General features: G+C 39.8%; 1 protein-coding gene across 8 annotated transcripts in view; it reads right to left on the reverse strand.

Moving 5' to 3' along the window:
- The window catches only part of MAGI2 (membrane associated guanylate kinase, WW and PDZ domain containing 2), a 1,201,350-nt gene that overhangs the window by 76,204 nt on the left and 1,106,533 nt on the right, over positions 1-18,613 (reverse strand). For all 8 annotated transcript variants that reach the window (XM_075017288.1, XM_075017279.1, XM_075017302.1 and 5 more), the window contains 3 exons: positions 18,216-18,307; positions 12,240-12,432; positions 2,947-3,195 (listed from right to left, as the gene is read on the reverse strand). In XM_075017288.1, the coding sequence (XP_074873389.1) occupies positions 2,947-3,195; positions 12,240-12,432; positions 18,216-18,307 (534 nt within the window). The remainder of the gene's footprint in view (positions 1-2,946; positions 3,196-12,239; positions 12,433-18,215; positions 18,308-18,613) is intronic.

Here is an 18,613-nt window from a genome sequence, read left to right on the forward strand (position 1 = left end):
ATACTGTGATATATCACCTAATTAACACTTTCATGCTGTTAGTGTGCTTTACGCTCTTGCTCAAAAACATTTGTCGCTTTGCCCAAATAAATATGAGGTGTAAAAAATGGATGGTTGCTAATGTGTCTCTATTAAAATTTTAGTGGATCTGGATGATTGGTAATCTGCTTCCATTACTGACTGGAGTATTACCTTGAATCCTTTTCAGTTAGTTTATTCCACCACAGTTTCAACATCCTTTATTTAACCTGACTATTGAAAGGGTATGTTTCTCTTCATTTTATCACTGTCTATGAAACTTTTTTTTAACATGGATATGATCTAGGAAGTGTCAAGTTCACAGAAGTTTGATAAAATTACTATTTTAATGAATTAATTTGTCATCTCAACACCTGACCCTCCTCTTCAGCTGTTCTTGAAGCACTTCAATTAATGCTAAATTTCCCATAGCTGCAAATCTTTGTTCAAGGGAATCTGATCACTTTGACCCCACTCTGAACTATCATCTGTAGGTTTGCATTTGAAATATTTCTTACTGCACTTCTGAGACTGCCTTTCAATTAATTCTGTATAATTAAAAAATGTATTGCGATTAATGTATTGTATATCAATGCCCTTTACTGGAGAGAATAATGAACATTCTACTGAGGGTCATACACCCTAATATCTACAGAATATTCTCCGTTAGCTTCAATGACAAGTGATCTCGTTTTGGAGCAGGGGTATAGATTTTTTCCCATCTGCGACCATGAAGTTCTTCTTGGCCAGGATGTACAGCAGAGATAACTATGGAGTCACACCTGTCTGATGGGAGATGGTTTTCTTATAGTGATAATTTTGAGGAGCCTAGTGAATTTAACAAAAAAGTTCAGTTAAGATACCACGGAGAATGTTATAAATGCTTGACCATGAAATGCTGTGAACATATTTTGCATGATTGTATTCCATGTGAGGTGATAGGACTCTTCCCAGCACTTTTTTGCTTGTTTTCATTTTATCAGATTGAAACAGATAAATACATTGGAGTAACTCACAAGGGGGGAAATTCTCATTAATTTCCTGAGAAAAGCAGCTCAAAGGGGTCTTTTGGATAAAGGGAAAGGGCTCAGTTTAGTCTGCAACCCACAAACTAGGTAGCAAATATTCCCATGGGGCTTGTTTTTTAGAAATATTGAGAATCCCCAGTTTCACTTGCACTTAATAGTCTGTTTAATTTTTTCCAGTTATGTGCAGAATAATTTTTGTTATGTGCACGAGGCATGTGCAGATGTGCGCTGTCAACAGCAACACAGGCTGCTGGCTGTGGGCACTCCATTAATCATCTGGGCAGTGTGTGAATCTCTCCTAGGTTGCCACTCCAGTGCTCAGCTGACAGGGAAAACTGCTTTAACTCCATCGAAACTACAGGTGCTGACCATATCTGAAAGTGAGACCCTACCAGGGGACACAATGTTAAGTCACCATCACAATATAGTTCCTGAAGCGGAGGTTGAACTATGATCACAAACAGTCTGATTCTGACATCCTTTTCACACAAAGTAGTCCCACTGACTACAGAATCAGCCCCACCTTATCTCTCTCCACCACAATTTTCTTTGTATATGGCATTAATAAATCTTGTCATTATAATCCCATGAGGCTACATTGTATGGGCTGAACCTCTCGTCTGGCACTCTCGTCCGGCACCATTTGTAATCTGCTATGATTTTAGCTACCCAGACAACCACTTATCATGTGTGGCCAAGTCTCCCATGGTCCCATAAAATTTGTTTACAGTCACACATCCTGGCTCAGTGTTTGGTGCTGTTATTTAGCTCTAATTTACCCCTAAATATCTTCTAAGAGCCCAGTAAGCAGTGGAAGTGCTGGTAATGCTGGTAGACAATAATGACCTCCTGAGGTCAGGCAAATTCTCTCATCTGGCATTGGTCAGGTCCCGAGGCTGCTGGACTAGAGAGGTTCAACCTGTATTAATAAAAATAGGGCCAGATTCTTAATTGGTATGAATTGGTATAACTTTGGATCTATGGCAATTTACATTTGATAGGAATATGCCCCATAATAGTTACCTTTTATATTAATCAAAGGTATGCTTGCAAGTTGAAAAATGTGTAGAGTGACCTGGGTGGGAACCATATTTCATGGACACAGCTCTTTGAATCCTACTAGTTGGATTAGTAACCTCTCACCAGCCTGATTACCATGCCCTATTGAAGAAGGGGGCAAGTGTAGATGTAACCTGTGACTCTTAACTGCAAAGGGCAGAATAACATTTGTTCCTTTGCATAACATGCCAGGGAAACGACTTTGAATGTCTCTTGGGGTGTGTCTACACTATTGCTTAAGTTGATGTCACTTAGGGGTGTGAAAGAAACTGCACCCCTGTGGGACATAAGTTACATCAACTTAAAGGGCTGTCTATACCATGTTATGTTGGTAAGAGAGGCTCTCCTGCTGACACAGCTTCTACCTCTCTGGTGGAGCAGCCACCTAGATGGGAGAGCACTCTCTTGTAGACATAGCATTCTTCTCCACACACCCTTCACTCATGCAGCTGCACCAGGGTAGGGAGGACAAGCCCTTGGAAAAAACAGGCTGTGTTGTCAGACAAGTGAAGAACACATATAGTGTGATAGTAACAGACCGGGAGCCATTTTAGTCTGTATCCTAAGGAAAAAAAAAGCAGTCATGTAGAACTTTAAAGACTAACAAAATAGTTTATTATATGATGAGCTTTCCTGGGGCAGACCCACTTCTTCAGATCTGGAGATGTATCTGAAGACAGGTATCTCCAGACCTGAGGAAGTGGGTCTGCCCCCCAAAAGCTTATCACCTAATAAATGATTTTGTTACTCTTTAAAGTGCTACATATGGCATGAGGTATTGGATTTTTCTACTACATGCAAACTCGAAGAAACTACAGGTGGTAGGTAGGGCTTTACTTACTTATTGTAGATCCAGATTCAGGTCTGTTCAAAGAGCTGATGATAACAAAGCCAAACCCTTCATTCTCTTTCCGGTGGATGACCACATCACTAGTTTGTAAGCTGTGTGAATGAAAGCCCTCTGGTGGTGTAGCATTACTACTGGATGCAGCATGATTACTGTTTGCGTAAGCAGCATAGTCACTTCTAGGAGAACTATGGTGAGTAGACACTGAACCTGGGCTTCTGCCATTTTCTGGGCAAGGGTCTCCTAAAATACAAATCATAAAAGTATTATGGTTTAATTTGCTCAGAGACTTTATCAGTTACTATACATTAGTTAATGCAACATGAATACAGCTGACTATTTATATTAAACAAAGGAAATGTAACAGATGTTAAAGACCTGGAATCTACCTGATTATGCCAAGTATGCAAGGGAAATCAGAAAATGCAAACATAAACACAAACTCCTATTCCATTCCACAGAGAAGAGAGGAATTTGTTGTGAAAAAAATATAAAAGAAGAGAAAGAAAGTTAGTAAGAAATATTCAATTAGCTGATCTGTCATCTAGGGGAAAAACTGGCTGTCTAGTCCAATACTTACTTATTTTGTCTTCAGATTAAAAGAATTTAAGTAGGTGGTGAACACAGAGTAATTTGGATTAGTTTTATAATTTTCCTCTGGTAAACTGCTTACCATACTCCAAAAATGTATATGAAATGGAGGAGCAATACAAGGAAAATAATCACTGCTAATTATTCTTTTGTTGCCCCCACAGTTGCAATGCTCATTTAGTAGTTTTAAAGATGCTCTTACAAGCAGATCTGAAATTATCAAAAGTGTAAATGAAGCCCATTAACCTTTCTGCTATGGTTTTATTGTTTGTAAAAGGAGAGCAAGAGAAATTTTGTGTGATTAAGCACTTCCTCATCCAAACACTGCTGACAGTCAGTAACTGTAAATAATTAAGTGATGTATGTACATGCAAAAATGTACCTATATTCATTCCAGACCTTTTTTTTTTCAGATGAATCATATCTATCACTGTTTAAATATAGAAGTTGCAGATAAATAAGCAATAGATGTTTTCTGTCCCCAGCAGTAATAGTGGTGCAATCATATTACAAAATATCTGACAAGCTTCACTTTCCCCTCCACCCCCGAGAGTTTACATGTTAAACTTCCAAGTATGAAATCTATTTTCTGTATAAAATATTCAGAATCCAAGGACAAGCAGCTATTTTCTCAAGCAGGTACGTGTGTCCTTTAACAGTCTTTGTGCAACTTAAAAATAGAGTGATTAGGGAGAGTAATAAGGAAGATAACTAAACAATTATTGTGCCACTACATTAGAATACAAAATCTCCAAGAGATATTGGACCCAATCTGCAAATAAATGCCATAGTCAAAGACAAGGGAATATCACATTTTCTGGCTGTTGTGTTTTAGAAGGTTGACGCTGTGTATGTCTGTATAGCTGCAACAAAAAGAAAATGACCTTACTGCCCTGCATTATAAAGAGCAGGCTTTGTTATAAATGAATGCCAGAGATTTCCATTATCTACAAAAAAAGCATAACAGAGGAAGAAAAAGTTTAGATGGCTATTAGATTTTCTTCTGTTTACTCTGAAATATATTTACCAGAAAAAAAAACAAACAAACTTTGCTTGCCTTGCTTGCAAAAATATGGCATTTCTATTTCCTCTGACACATCACTCTTTTCTGACCAAGCAGGTTTCAGGAGCTCAGGCTTGACAATTCTGTCCCTCAAGTTTTTGAGAAAGAAGACATCTAAGATTCTGAGGCAGAGCTGTGCAAAAGCATCACATCAAATCTCAAGCCTATTTGGACGTCATTTTCTAACCCCCACCCATGCTAGCAAATCGTTTGTGTGGAAGAGCTGAGGTTGTCTGCACAACTCAGAGGCTGGTTAACTTCATTTCTAGCTTATCTCCTAGCAAAATTCTTGAAAACAGGAAAAAAGCAAGGGAGTGACAGCCTTGAAACTTGTTGGCAGTTAGGAGTTCCCCTTGGAGGCTAGCATTTTTCCAAAACCTATGAATCAAACTGCTGGGCTCTGTTTGAAAACTGAACCCAGCAATGTTTTCATAGCTCTAGTGTTGACTCTATAGTTTGTGTATATTGGGACCCTCTAATGAGGTCTTTTCTTTATACCCACTCCATTTATTCATTCAATGTTGCCAAAGGCTTGTTCTTTTTTCACCTTTTCCTTTACTTTTCTTTACTTTTAGATGGAAAGAAAGCTTTCTAATCACTTACATGCTTGATTTCCACAACTCCCAAAAACATTCACAGCTCGGACATGAACAGATCAACTCACGAATGTACAAACATATTTGTAAATGTCAATTTTTAAAATTACCACATCCAAAATTAACTTTTCCTTTGTTATGTAAAGGTAAATAAAAGGGAAACTTGATTTTTTTTAAAGAATGATTTCTTTCTATGCTGTTCTTTTCCAAATTATATTTTTCCTGCACATTTCCGAGTGTTGCTTACATTAACTATGTTTAGTGTGACTGGGAAATGTTACAATGTTATGGAAAGATAGATCATATTCCCCTGTCTGTAATCCTATTGCCATAATGAAATATAATTAATTTAGATCAGAATCTGGCCCATTGTTCAGGAAAAAGCATAGAAAAAAATCACACTAACTCAAAAGTGAATATACAATAAATTAGAACCAAATTCTGCAAGTTACTTTTATTCCAGAATGTTGTATTTTGCAGGATAAGGGACTTAATGTCAAACAAAAGAATGGTATTTGGAGCTAAGGAAATAGGAAGGAAGATCAGTGTTGATGGTATTGAACTAGAAAATGTAGAGAAGTTCACATATCTGGGGAGAAACATAATATATGATCTAGACTGTAAGAAGGAAATAGTGACTAGAATAGCGAAAGCAAGAGTGAGTTTGAAGGCAATGGATAAGATCTGGAAAAGCAAAGCAATTAGCTTAAGAACGAAGCTGAGTGTCTTGAAAAACGTGTGCATTCAGCAGCATGTTGTATGGATGTGAGACATGGGTGATGAAAGATTCGAGAAGGAGAATATTAGTGTTCGAAAGGAGTTGTTATGGAAAGATTCTGAGAATAGGATGGATGCAGAAGGTCACCAATGAGGAATTATATAGAAAGATACATCTGAAAGAGAACTTGCTGCAGAGGGTTATAAAACAGAAGCTACAATTATTTGGCCATATTTGCAGAATGAATGACAAATGAAAAATTAAGACCCTAGTATTTGGCATAATGGACGGTTCGAATAGGAGAGGCAAACCCCACAGAGAATGGATAGATGATATTGTAGATTGGTGCAGAGCTAGTCTACAAAAACTCAGCCACTCTGCACTGGACAGGGGAACATAGAAGGAAATAGTGAGAGAGGCATCAGAGACCAACGGGCGCTGAGCCCACGGTTATTGATGATGATGATCAATATGAAAATAAAGAATAACAAAACACCAGGATGTCACATTGAGGAAGCTCTCCATAGGGTGATCTTGAGGGGCTGCACCAAAAGATATGGAACAAGGCACCAAGGACGGACTAGGAGAAGGGAAACTGATTTCAAATCAGGGCAGATAGTGCTTGATAAGTCTTTTTCTGGCACATCTGTCTAAGAGAAGATAATTCTGATCTCAAATCTATGCTCATTCCTCCCAGTGCATGTTGCAGTTCCTGTGAGTGTGTACGATAGTTGGTACAAAAAAAGTGGGGTTGGAACTCACAAGCCAGTCTCATTTAAATCCATTCATATGTGAAGGTCGATCTCTTAACACTGTTGATTTACCTCTTGTTGATGAAAGTCCTACTGTAATGGGCAAGTGACATTGGATGCAGGTGGAGAATACCAGTGGCAGCATCTAGCCACAAATCTACATGTATATGGCCTGGTTGTGATGATTGTCTGTCTGCTGAATTAAAATAACAGCAGCTCAAGTGTCTTGCCTCAGTGATACAGCAGCCCTAATCAGGGATAGCATTGATTTCTTCTAGAGAAGTGGGGGAGAGAGAACAATCCCTAAACACAGCCTGTTCCACTTGACTCCTGTCAGTTAATCACAACTGACTGGATAACCAATACTGTGGTCACAAGCGAAAATCAATGACTAAACAGAACCTACGCTTTGTGTCCTGGAAAGCCTTCACACATCTTGATAGCAATGACACCATGAATGCAGGACAGCAATCATTGAGAGAGAACTTGCATGTTATAACATCGGTGTTGAAACCTTAAATGAAACACACACCCCTGATACCAGCCAGTTCCCAAAGGCTGGAGCAGGCTATTCGCTTTCTTGTGTGGACTATCCTGAGGGACATCCAAGACAAGCTGGAATTAGTTTTGACATCAGGGCATCACTAATTTTCCAGCTTGAATTTCAGCTACATGCCATCAGTTCTCACCTTGTGACTACCAAGCTTAAAGTGAGGCAGGGACAGTGCCTTGTATTTGTTAGTGTACGTGCATCCACATTGCCTGCTGCAGATGACGAAAAAGGAGGCTTTCTACAGTAACCTGAATTCAGTGATCTCTTCAGTACCTTTTTAATCCAGATTTAAATGCTAGAACCAATCAGGACTGCACCACATGGCCAAAACATGCTTTGACATTATGGTACTGGAAGTGAGCACCCTCCTTCTTCAAACGTGTATGCAGCATGAACTTGCTATTGCAAGCACGTTCTGCCAGCAGGCAAACAAGTACAAAGCAACTTGGATGCACTTTTGTTCTAAGGATTGGCATATGATTGACTACTGCATAACAAAACAAAGAGATCTGTCTGATGCTGACTCATGCAATGCTTGGCACAGACTCCTGGTCTGACCATTACATGATACATAGTGTCGCCTCCTTGAGCCTTTGTTCACCAAAACATCATCTTTCTGCTATAAGCCAGAAAAAGTTGGATACTGGTAAATTTATAATGCCTATCACACATACATTGCTTCAGCTTAGTCTTAAAGCCTCCTCAGTCATCAACAATGAAGGTCCAGAGAAACCATCCACTATAGAGGTGCACTGGATTAACATAAAGAAAATATACCTACTAATCTGCTGTCAAAATACTAGGTTTTTGAACATGCAAATGTAAGGACTAGCTTGATGACAAGGACAAAGAAGCCTAGGCTCTTCTTGATAAGAGGCATGGGTCCCTCCTCGACTGGATCAATGATAAACAGAATACCTCCAGGAAATCAGCATGCATACAAGCTAAGTAGAAGCCATGAGTTAAATTACAGCAAACGAAAGGGGGCTGGTGGAAATGTAAAGTGGTCAAATTTCAAGATGTAGCCAGCAGACATGATTTTAAAGCATACAATGATGGCTTGAAGGCTTCTATGAGCCATTAGTTGCTGGCTCTATACCAGTGCACTCTGCTGATGGCAGCACTCTGATTACAGATAGTACTAAAATCTTTGATTGCTGGGCCAAACATTTTTGCAGTGTATTAAACCAGACATCAACTTTTGACAGCAGCATTTTTGAAGAGATTCCTCAGTGGTCTAATGAGCCACAGCTGATTATACCACCAAATCTCGATACAGCACAAAAAGTTGTTAAGCAGATGGAGGTACCTGGCAGTGATGTGACCCCTTTCAGATATTTATAAAGCTGGTGATGGCCAGCTGATGCACCATCTCACTTGCTTATTTGGGAAAAAGAGCAAGTCCCATAGGACTTCAAAGATGCGCTGACAGTACTTATGTGCAACAGAAAAAGTGGTTAGGCGTCTGATGACCACCAGTACATCCCACTGAAGTGTATAGCTGGTGAGATCCTGGCAGCATACTCTACAATAGGTTGCCATTATGTGTCTTTTCAAACGGTATCACTCCTGAAAGTCAGTGGGGATTTCATGCTAGTCAAGGCACTGCTGACAAGATATTCACAGCCAGGGAGATCCAAGAAAAAAAGGTAAAGAGAAACACTACAATTTCTAAGGCTATGTCTGCAATACAGTGGTCTTTTGAAAGAAGATTTTCTGGAAGATCTCTTCTGAAAAAACGGCTTTTAAAAGAGTGTGTCCACAAACGAAAAAGTGGATCAAAAAAAGTGATCCGCTCTTTCAACAGACAGTAGCCACACAGCCCCCACTCTTTCAAAAGAATGGGAGAGGGACTGAAAAATCTGGCACTATGAGGACTGCTTTTCTGAAAAAAGGGTCCTCAGAGCATCTACACATGCTTGCTTTTGAAAGAAGGCACTCTTCCTGATCCAGGAGTGGAAGAGGACTTCTGGAAGAAGAGCACAACAATTATGCACAGTCATCAGCAAACAGATAGTCATATATAATTGTAGTGAACCCTTTGGTGCAAGCCTGAAGTCTTTGGATGTTGCAAATGCTACTGTCATTTCAGAAATGAATACTTACGCCCAAGTGCAATCCCTGAAAACAGCTAACAGTATCATCAAAAAGTAGATGACAAACATCAGAGGAGAAAGAACACATCCTTACTTTGTACCACTTCAAACTTCAAGGGGTGGATACACAGGAGCTTTTTGGTCATTTTGCTACTTCTGCTCACTGTTTTGATCTCATGAGCCACAAGAAGACACAGGTTATGTCTCAGTCTGTTGGAAGAGAGCACAAAACTCCAGCGATTGCTGTAGATACTGTCCTTAAGGCTGTTGATAAGTTTCACTACAAAGTAATGCCTTGGATAGCCAAAACCAGTGCTCTGTTCAGAAGATTGACCAAATGCTTATGGAATGGGTATGGTATTAAATTTCACAGGAAAGTAACAGTTTATCAGGCAATTGTCCTGAATATCCTGCTGTATGACTTGGAGTCATGGATCATATATTGCTGCTACATTTTGGAACTTGATCAACTCCTTATGCGCTTCCTCAGGAAGATTGCCCATGTGAATTGGTGGGACAGAATTGCTAAAATGGAGGTTCTTACACTCTGCGGAATCATAGACACAGAAGCAATGCTTATGAAAAAACAGTTCGCTGGATTGGTCATGTTATAAGGATGGATGATATGTGTATTTTTTAAACAGACACAAATAATGGGAGGCCCGAGTTCTGCATACCGTACACGCTCAGGCTTGAGAACTTCATTTTAACCCCAACAGCCTTAGCTGAGTAGCTGTGCCAGTATCTTTGTACTGATTTTGTATTTTTCAATTCATGTATATAATGCTACATTCTTATTCAAAGACAACATTCAATACATCAGATCAATCTAAACACCTGCACAGATTCATAAGTATTTAAACAACAATGAGTCATAGCCTGTATTTTTCAGTGTGTTATTATGAAGGCTAAAGAATAATTCAGGATGTTTTACCAGCTTGATTCAACTTCCATGCCAGGAGAGCTTTGTGACTAATAGAATCTCTTAAAAGTTCCTTACGTGATGTAAGGCAACCAGCCATCAAAGGATGATAACTAGCTTGTCTGTACTAACTTCTGCACTTACTATTCTTGCCATCAATCCAGTTTCCACAGAGGCTGACACAATTGATTAACATGTAGGAAACTAAAGAATCCCCATGTGTTCAGTATTTTACCTTGATAACTGGCCATTTTCCTAGGGTTTGGGGAACTCCTAGGCGGTGTTGAGCCAGGTTGGAGGGAGGATTTCTGGCTGCAGGATTCTAGAGTGGGTAACAGAAGAAAGTCAGTCCCCAGATAGGGAAGATTGACAGTGACTTGATAGCGTGCCAGAGATGGGAAACGGGGACTCTGAACAACAAGCATATCAGGGACTTGGGTTTGCTGGCTTGCTGGGGTGGGCTTAGAGGTGAAAACAAGGGCTAAGGAGATGGAAAAAGGGAAAAGGAAAAGCTTCTTAGTGGATGGAGAGGGAGAAGACAGAAGGGGCCGATGACACATTTACAATTTCTGGTATCTCATTAAAGTGCCCCAACGACAAGCATGTTCTAACAGTTATATTAGGTAATTAAACTTCATTTGCTCCCCACATAAGCAAAGAGTTTAACTGAATAAAACCAGTTTTGTTTATTAAAGCTCTTATTACATAGATGCTGCCAGGATATATTTAGAAAGCCTCCTCCGAGTTAACAATAGCACCTTAGATCAGTGGTGGGCAATAATCAGCCCATGGGCTGGACACAGTTCAGCAGCGTTAGCCACTGGCAGTCTACCAGCACTTTATGTATCTGCATGATAGAAGGTATGGGTGCTTGCTGTTCCTGCTGGTGGCCATTTGTTGTTCCGGGCCAATGGATCTGTGTGAAGTGGTGACCCAATATGTCCCACATTCTGCAGGTCCCATTGGCTAGGAATGGTGATCTGAGGCCAATGGAAGTTGCAAGAGGCTGTATGTGCAGACACGGAGGTAAACAAAGTGGCCCGCTAGGAGCTAACCCCCTGATGCACTGCATCTGGCTTACTGCCCATCCCTGCCTTAGATGGTTAAAATGAAAGAACTGTAAATGTTTAATTTGCTTTATGCAGTGTTGATGTACCTATGACAGTCTCTGGATATTACAGAAACAAAGGGGGTGAAGGTTATATATTTTATCAGGCTAACTTCAGTTGGTGAGACACAAGAGTTTGAGATACACACTTAGTACCTTTCCTCAGCCCAAAGATGAACTATGTGTACCTCAAAAGCTCATCTCTCTCACCAACAGAAGGTAGTTTAATAAAAGATATTACCTCACCCACCTTGTCTCTCTAATTTGCTTTACATTATTACTTCTGTTTATATTCTGCACTTTCTGCTTTGAAAAGGAAACTGGATTGCCCTATTTCTAGTCATTGTTTGTATAGCTCTAGGAAACTTGAGATGGCTTCTTCTAGTCAGTGGCAAAACTCCCATTGACTTCAACTGCAGCAGGACTAGGCTTGCAACATGTCAGCACAAAGGAAGGAATTCCTGCCCTATAGACCTTACTCCTTTCAAGCCTTTTCCTGCTTGTTTTACTCACACTGACGACTTCAATGAGACTTTTCAGATGACAGGACAAGCAATCTTTGTCCAAAAATGGCACAAGCAGGGACAATACAAGACAACACAGTATGGAACAAACACTGAGTCACTCATTATCATTGCAGCAGGATTGTCACTGTTCCTTTCCAGTTCCCCAGGGAACAGGCAGAATGATGCACACTGACAGGGAATGTTGAAGGACAAACGTTTTCCATGACTCAATTATTTAAATAACAATTAAAATTATATAGTTATGTTATAAAGTTAGTTTTTGTGAAACATATATTTTTTAAAAAAAGTACACCTAAATTATTGTCCTCTTTATGGTAGTCGCTTGTTAGTTTTTCCACATTTCCCCTTTTTATTAACATACCTATAGATAGCACCTTTCTTCTCACAGTAAGATTCACTTGCCCATTTCGGGCTGCATTATGCATGAGATCAATCACATATCGGTGGGTTTTCCCAGCCACTGGAATCCCATCTACATACACCAACTCATCGCCCGGATGTAGACGACCATCTCGGTCTGCAGAGCCCATTGCAATTACTGCTCCAATCAGAATCTAGATAGCGAAACAAAGGGGAAGGTTAAATATATTCAGGGTTTTGCTGGTGGTTCACTGGGTAGAATTTTCTCCCTTTCAATTAAAATATAATTAATGCTCCCACAAAGCATTGGGTGACACTGACCTGGTGCTGGTTAAATGAAAACCAAGACCCTGATCATTCCGGATCTTTTAAACATGCCATTCTGTTTTCCACAAAAGGTGGCGTGATAAACCTGAAAATTCTAGCATTATTGCAACTTTGGCCATGTACACTTTAAATCTTAAAATCAAGGTTGTATGTCTAAGGACTCATCTGTACTTAGGGCTAGATCGTCAATGCTGTGATTGATGCAGAGGAATTGATTTAGTGGATCCGAAGAAGACCCACTAAGTCGATGGCAGCACGCTTTCCCATCAATTCCTGTACTCAACTTCCTCAAGATGAGAAAGGTAATTTAGCAGGAAAGCGCCTTCTTGTCACCACAGGATAGTATAGACACTGTTGTAAGTGGATCTATCTATGCTGACATCAGTTATGTTATTCATGTAACTGAAGCAGCATACTTTAGATGGATTTGCTGTAATATGTAGACAAGGTCTAAGAGAGCTACTGTAATTTGACAATAAGATATTGGGCTTGATGGAGGATTACCAGGTGAAGTTCCATGATCTGAGTTATGCAGGAAGTCAGATGAGATGAATGTAATAGTCGCTTTTGGCTGTCAAATCTGTGAATCTATATTCTGTTTGCCCATGTTCCTTGACTGATATGTTCTATAAAATAACTTGGAATATTTAATCACAAAAGTGTTTAGCTGAAAGTCAGTAATGTGCTGAAATGGTCCCTAGTTAGCAAAGTGCTTTGGGATCCTTTGGTAAGAAAATTGCCATACCAGACATTGCTGCTGACAAAAAACAGTTAAGATAGTAATTGACTGGCAAAAAGAGAAGAGGAGAAAATGTCAAATCTTTCTGTGCAGATGGAGTTTTTAGGTGGATGTCATGCTCATATGTACCTTTAAAATCATCTTGTTCTAAACACATATGTCCAGTATGTTCACAGATTTCCAATTAATGTGATTTCTGAAGTCTGTTATACCAGGGTCTGTTAAATCGAGGGTTTACTGTACTCAAAATGATTTCTTCCAGTGTGCAGTACTTTGTGTTTGTCAATGTAGAATTTCACCAGCCATTGCCATGCCCATTCACCTAGCTTTTCAAAGTTGCTCTAATGTTCATAAAAGTCTTTTCTCGCCTAGACTATAGTTATTAACATCTCCTCTGAACATTTTGTTACTCAGTGTTCACTCTCTTCCAGACCGTCAATACCCACCGGTCAGTGTATAGCTGTCTGCCAACAATAACCCACAGAAGGATATAATTCTGTTACTAGACTCAGCTAGGGAAGGTAGCTCTTTGGCTCAAGCTGTAACAACTCATGCTTTTAGTGCTAGAAACCCCTAGTGTAGTCCCTGGTGTGTCAGCAAAGATGACAGACATTACAGCTGTTCGCTTCAATGGGGCTCTGCATAGGTACACTGCATCACCTGTGTGCAGTGAATACTAGGCTTGGGTGGTTTTAAAAAGTCATATTCTGACATAATGGGAGACATATTCAATAACACAGATCATAGTCTACTACCTGGAAATAATCCACTGTTAACATTCTGCTATGTTAAAAATTCATAATTTATCCCCATTCTTCGTTTTATGTATTTTATCTAGTTTCTCTCACTTCATGACTACTTAATTCCTAAACAGTTATAATCTCTGCAAACAGAAAACAAACTGAAAAATATTAGGCATTTAATGACATTTATGTTAGCCTTTCAGAATGAGATTTACTGAAATATCTGAGGGGGCAGGTTGCCAAAATTGTCTCAGAAAAGGGATGACTCGCAGAGAAAACCATTAATTCTGACTATTGCTTGATGGTAATAAAATATACTTTAAAAATCCTGCCAATGTTGACCCGTTGATATTAAAAATATTAGTGAGTGTTGTGGGCTAATGGGCTGAAAATGAAATTAGGAGCCATTAATTCCTAATTCTTAATCCTGCTTTCCCACTAAATCTTGATGTGATTTTTTTTTGGCACATCATTTTGCTTCTTTCTCGTGTTCCCCACCTGTAAATGGCTACTTCATAGGTTCTTTGTAAGGTTTAATATAAATAATTTATGTAAAGTGAAGAGAAAGAGGAAAAGTGCTTAGTATTATCCTTCATTAAAAGGTTCATAATGCTGAGTTCAAACTGTATCAATACATCCAAAATATTTTCCCTGTCTGGGACAGTACTAAGCAACGTACCCTGTGTCTACACAAGCCCCTTCCTTTCAGAAGGTGCATGTTAATGAGTGGATTCAAAAAATGCTAATAAGGTGCTGCCATGAATTTGCAGCACTTCATTAGCATAATGGCAGCCGCAGTGATTTGAAAGGGCGGCTTTCGCATTGTGTGCCGTCCGGGGAGATGGGGGCCTTTTGAAAGGACCCCCAGTTTTTGAAAGCCCCTTCTTCCCTATCTGGTGTTATGAAGAAGGGGCTTTCGAAAACTGGGGGGTCCTTTCGAAAGGTCCCCCTCTCCACAGGTGGCATGCAATTCGAAAGCTGCACTTTCAAATTGCTGTGGCCGCCATTATGCTAATGAGGTGCTGCATATTCATGGCAGTGCCTCATTAGTGTCTTTCAAACCTGCACATTAACATGCCCTTTCCAAAAGGAAGGGGCTTATGTAGACCCAGCCTTAGTGTCTTCAGCAGGGTTTTGAGCACGGTGGCCAATTTCAGAATGTCTAGCCACATTCATTGGTGGTTCATCAGAGTCAGTTAGGCACAATTTGAGGTCCATGTGTCTTGCTGTTCTTGAGAAAAATGCAGAGTTCTGTCAAGACTTTGTTGACAGAATGCTTTAAGGGTGTAGATGCTCCCTGACTTCTGTCGACAAAACTCTATAGCGTAGACCCAGCCTGGCAGTATTAGTATATCTTGACCTTCTCTCTAGTCACTGGCAGATGTGCTAACTGCATATTGGGGTATGGTTCTGGATACTGACATTTGAGAGTTGAGTGGAGCTGATACTGATTGAAGTTGGCACAGCCACACCTAGGGGTATCTAGCAGAGGTAACTATATGTAACTCCTTATCTCTATTTCTACTCCTTTGGTGGTGGCCACACTTGGCCAAAACTTCGAAATAGCCATGCAAATGGCCATTTTGATGTTTACTAATGAAGCGCTGAATTGAATATTCAGTGCCTCATTAGCATTAAGATGCTTCCAGCCACGGTGCTTCTGAATGTGCGTGGCTTTGTGCGGCTATATGGGGGTTCTTTTCAAAAGGACCCTGGTCATTTTGAAATCCCCTTATTCCTCTCAGCTGAGGGGAATAAGGGGATTTTGAAATGTGCAGGGTCCTTTCAAAAAGGACCCCCTGTTGCTGCGCTGAGCCGCGTGCGTTCGAAAGCGGTGCTTTCAAAGCGCTGCAGCCAGAAGCGTCCTAATGCTAATGAAGTGCTGAAGTGGTTCAGCGCCTCATTAGTAATCTGCATGGCCATTTTGATGTTTTGGCCAAGTGTGGTCACAGCCAAAGAGTCTTTGTGCTTGTGCTCATGAACAAGCAAAGGGAAGTACCTAAATCCTATCTGTTCTTTCCAAACACCAGTGTCAGATGGATTATACTCCCTGAAGCAAATTCTGCTGTGGTCTCACTGAACTGTTGGCATCATCACTTTTTAAAACTCATTGTGGAATTTGCTGTTTACAAAAAACTTATTCCCGTATGCCGAGGAATCCAATACTCTCTTTTTAGAAACACCATGTAAAAGAGAAAAGGCAATTAAAATTTTGTTTTGTTCTACACTGCAGGAGTGCACAGCAGGAAAGTGATAAAAAACCTATTTAAAAGTATCTCCTTGCTTGTTTCATGGGAAGTGAGGGGGCTTATAGGACAAACATAAGCTGTTTTCTCCTAGTTTAGAGGTGAAAGGCATGGGTGAGTGCAGCTGAGCTGTGAATGGGGGTGAAGGGAACAGAGAAGGAGAGAAAAATCAGGTTTGAAATACGGTGCATTATGAATTACTACTATAAATGCAAGTTATGCAAAACTAATACATCCTCTTTACAAATGCTGAGTTTGTATGAAGAAAACATTTTTGAAAGTGCCTTGCCTTGTTTTCAAAAATTACTCTGAAACAGTATATGGTGTTATATTTTTAGCATGTGGTTCATGTATTTCAGTACACAGAGGGCACCCTTAAAATGCCAATATAGCCCACATTTATCAGTATTTGATTTCTTCACAAAAAGCTCAGTTACCGTGGGCAACTTGTTACCAGGGGATGTTGTGAAGGACCAAACTATAACTGGCTCCACAAATGAGATAACTTCCTGGAGGATATGGCTATTAGCCAATATGGTCCTGGACACAACCCCATTCTCTGGGTGTCCCTAAGGCGCTGACTGCCAGAAGTTGGAACTGGACAACCGTGGATGGATCACTCAGCTCCCATTTCCATGGCTGGTGCATCACAAGTTACTGGTTTTAAATTTGTCCCTGGTGCACAACGAAATGGCTTAGGCCTTAGACCAGATTACCTTTTGGGAGAAATTTCATATTGGCGTAGAAAAAAGGAAACTATTCTTGGAAACTTTATATTTTTTATTTTTTTAACTTTGGTTTAGAAAAAACATCTATTTGAAGCTGCTCAGAAATTTGGAATTGAGAAAAAATGCAGGTGAAAGTGCATTAGTGCACAAGGGAAGTGGTTAAAGGAATGAGGTAGAGACAATTGTACCATGTGGGCAGCAATTCTGTGAACACAGTGTATATTGTAATATACTCTTTGGTATTTGATCAGCATTATGACTTGCTGAGATGTTTTCCAGTAGATAATTCATACACTTAACTATATAGCGGATTTATTTTTTAAAAATTTAAAGTCAGAAAGGGCCACGGTGATCATCATCTATCCTCCTGCACATCACAGGCCACAGAACTCACCCATCCACTTCTGTAATAGATTCATAGCCTCTGACTGAGTTACTGAAGTACTCAAATAATTATTTAAATATAAGTGAAGTCAGGACTCCATTCTGTCAAAGGTAATTGGCTAATTCAGTGTTGTCAGATTTCATCTACAGTGCATGTATTCTCAAAGATGAATGAGTACTATAACCCAACACATTTTATATGTGTACAGTGTGTATCTACATTGAGGTCAAGTATTGGAGGGGTAGCCGTGCTAGTCTGGGTCTGTAACAGCAACGAAGGGTCCTGTGGCACCTTACAGACTAACAGAAAAGTTTTGAGCATGAGCTTTTGTGAGCACAGACTCTCTGACGAAGTGAGTCTGTGCTCACGAAAGCTCATGCTCAAAATTTTTCTGTTAGTCTACAAGGTGCCACAGGACCCTTCGTTGCTGTTTCTACATTGAGTTACTATCATATAGCACTGTATTCATTCATACAAGTGTGTTGGTTAAACTTAGTACTTGATCTTTCAGGGAACCAAATACTTCCCCATAAATCAATAATTAAAAGATGCCATATAGCAGCCAGTTCTCCCAAAAAGGTTGGAGCATGCACACTTCCTAACAATACAAAGTGATTCACTATGATCTACTGTAAGTGGAGCTGTTGAGAATCTGAGAGACTTGTCTTTTTCAATGGATCAACAGGAAAAGTCTTTACTTGGAGTTCTAAAATTCTATTCCTTTATGACCATTGTATGAAGTGATATTTCTCTGACATTTACAAAGATACCAAAAGTATAAATTAGAAAGTCATGAAGAAAGAACTTACAGGCTGTCCAGGTTCATCTCCTCCAAGGATTCTGAAGCCAAATCCAGACTCCATCCTTCGCAGGTGAACATCTAGCTCTTTATAGTCTGGACCTGGTTAAGAAGAAGATCTCATTGAGTAAGGTTTTTCATTTTTCCAGTAGCTAGGTTCATTGAAAATTATTAATGATGGTCCTGTTAGAGCTGATGGAAATTGTATGGAAAACAGTGTACCATACACAGACAAACAGACACACAGATTTGAATATGAAGATATCTCTAGAGAAGATGTGGTGCAGTAAAGTACACTCAGGCTAACCGAGAAAGTGGTCACATGTGAGTAGTATAAGGCAGATTCTGCCCATGATAAATGGCATAATGTACAGCCTTCTTCCTATGACTGCCTTTGCATTTTGTTAC

Source organism: Carettochelys insculpta, chromosome 1, assembly GCF_033958435.1.
Source record: "Carettochelys insculpta isolate YL-2023 chromosome 1, ASM3395843v1, whole genome shotgun sequence".
NCBI classification, from domain to species: Eukaryota; Metazoa; Chordata; order Testudines; family Carettochelyidae; genus Carettochelys; species Carettochelys insculpta.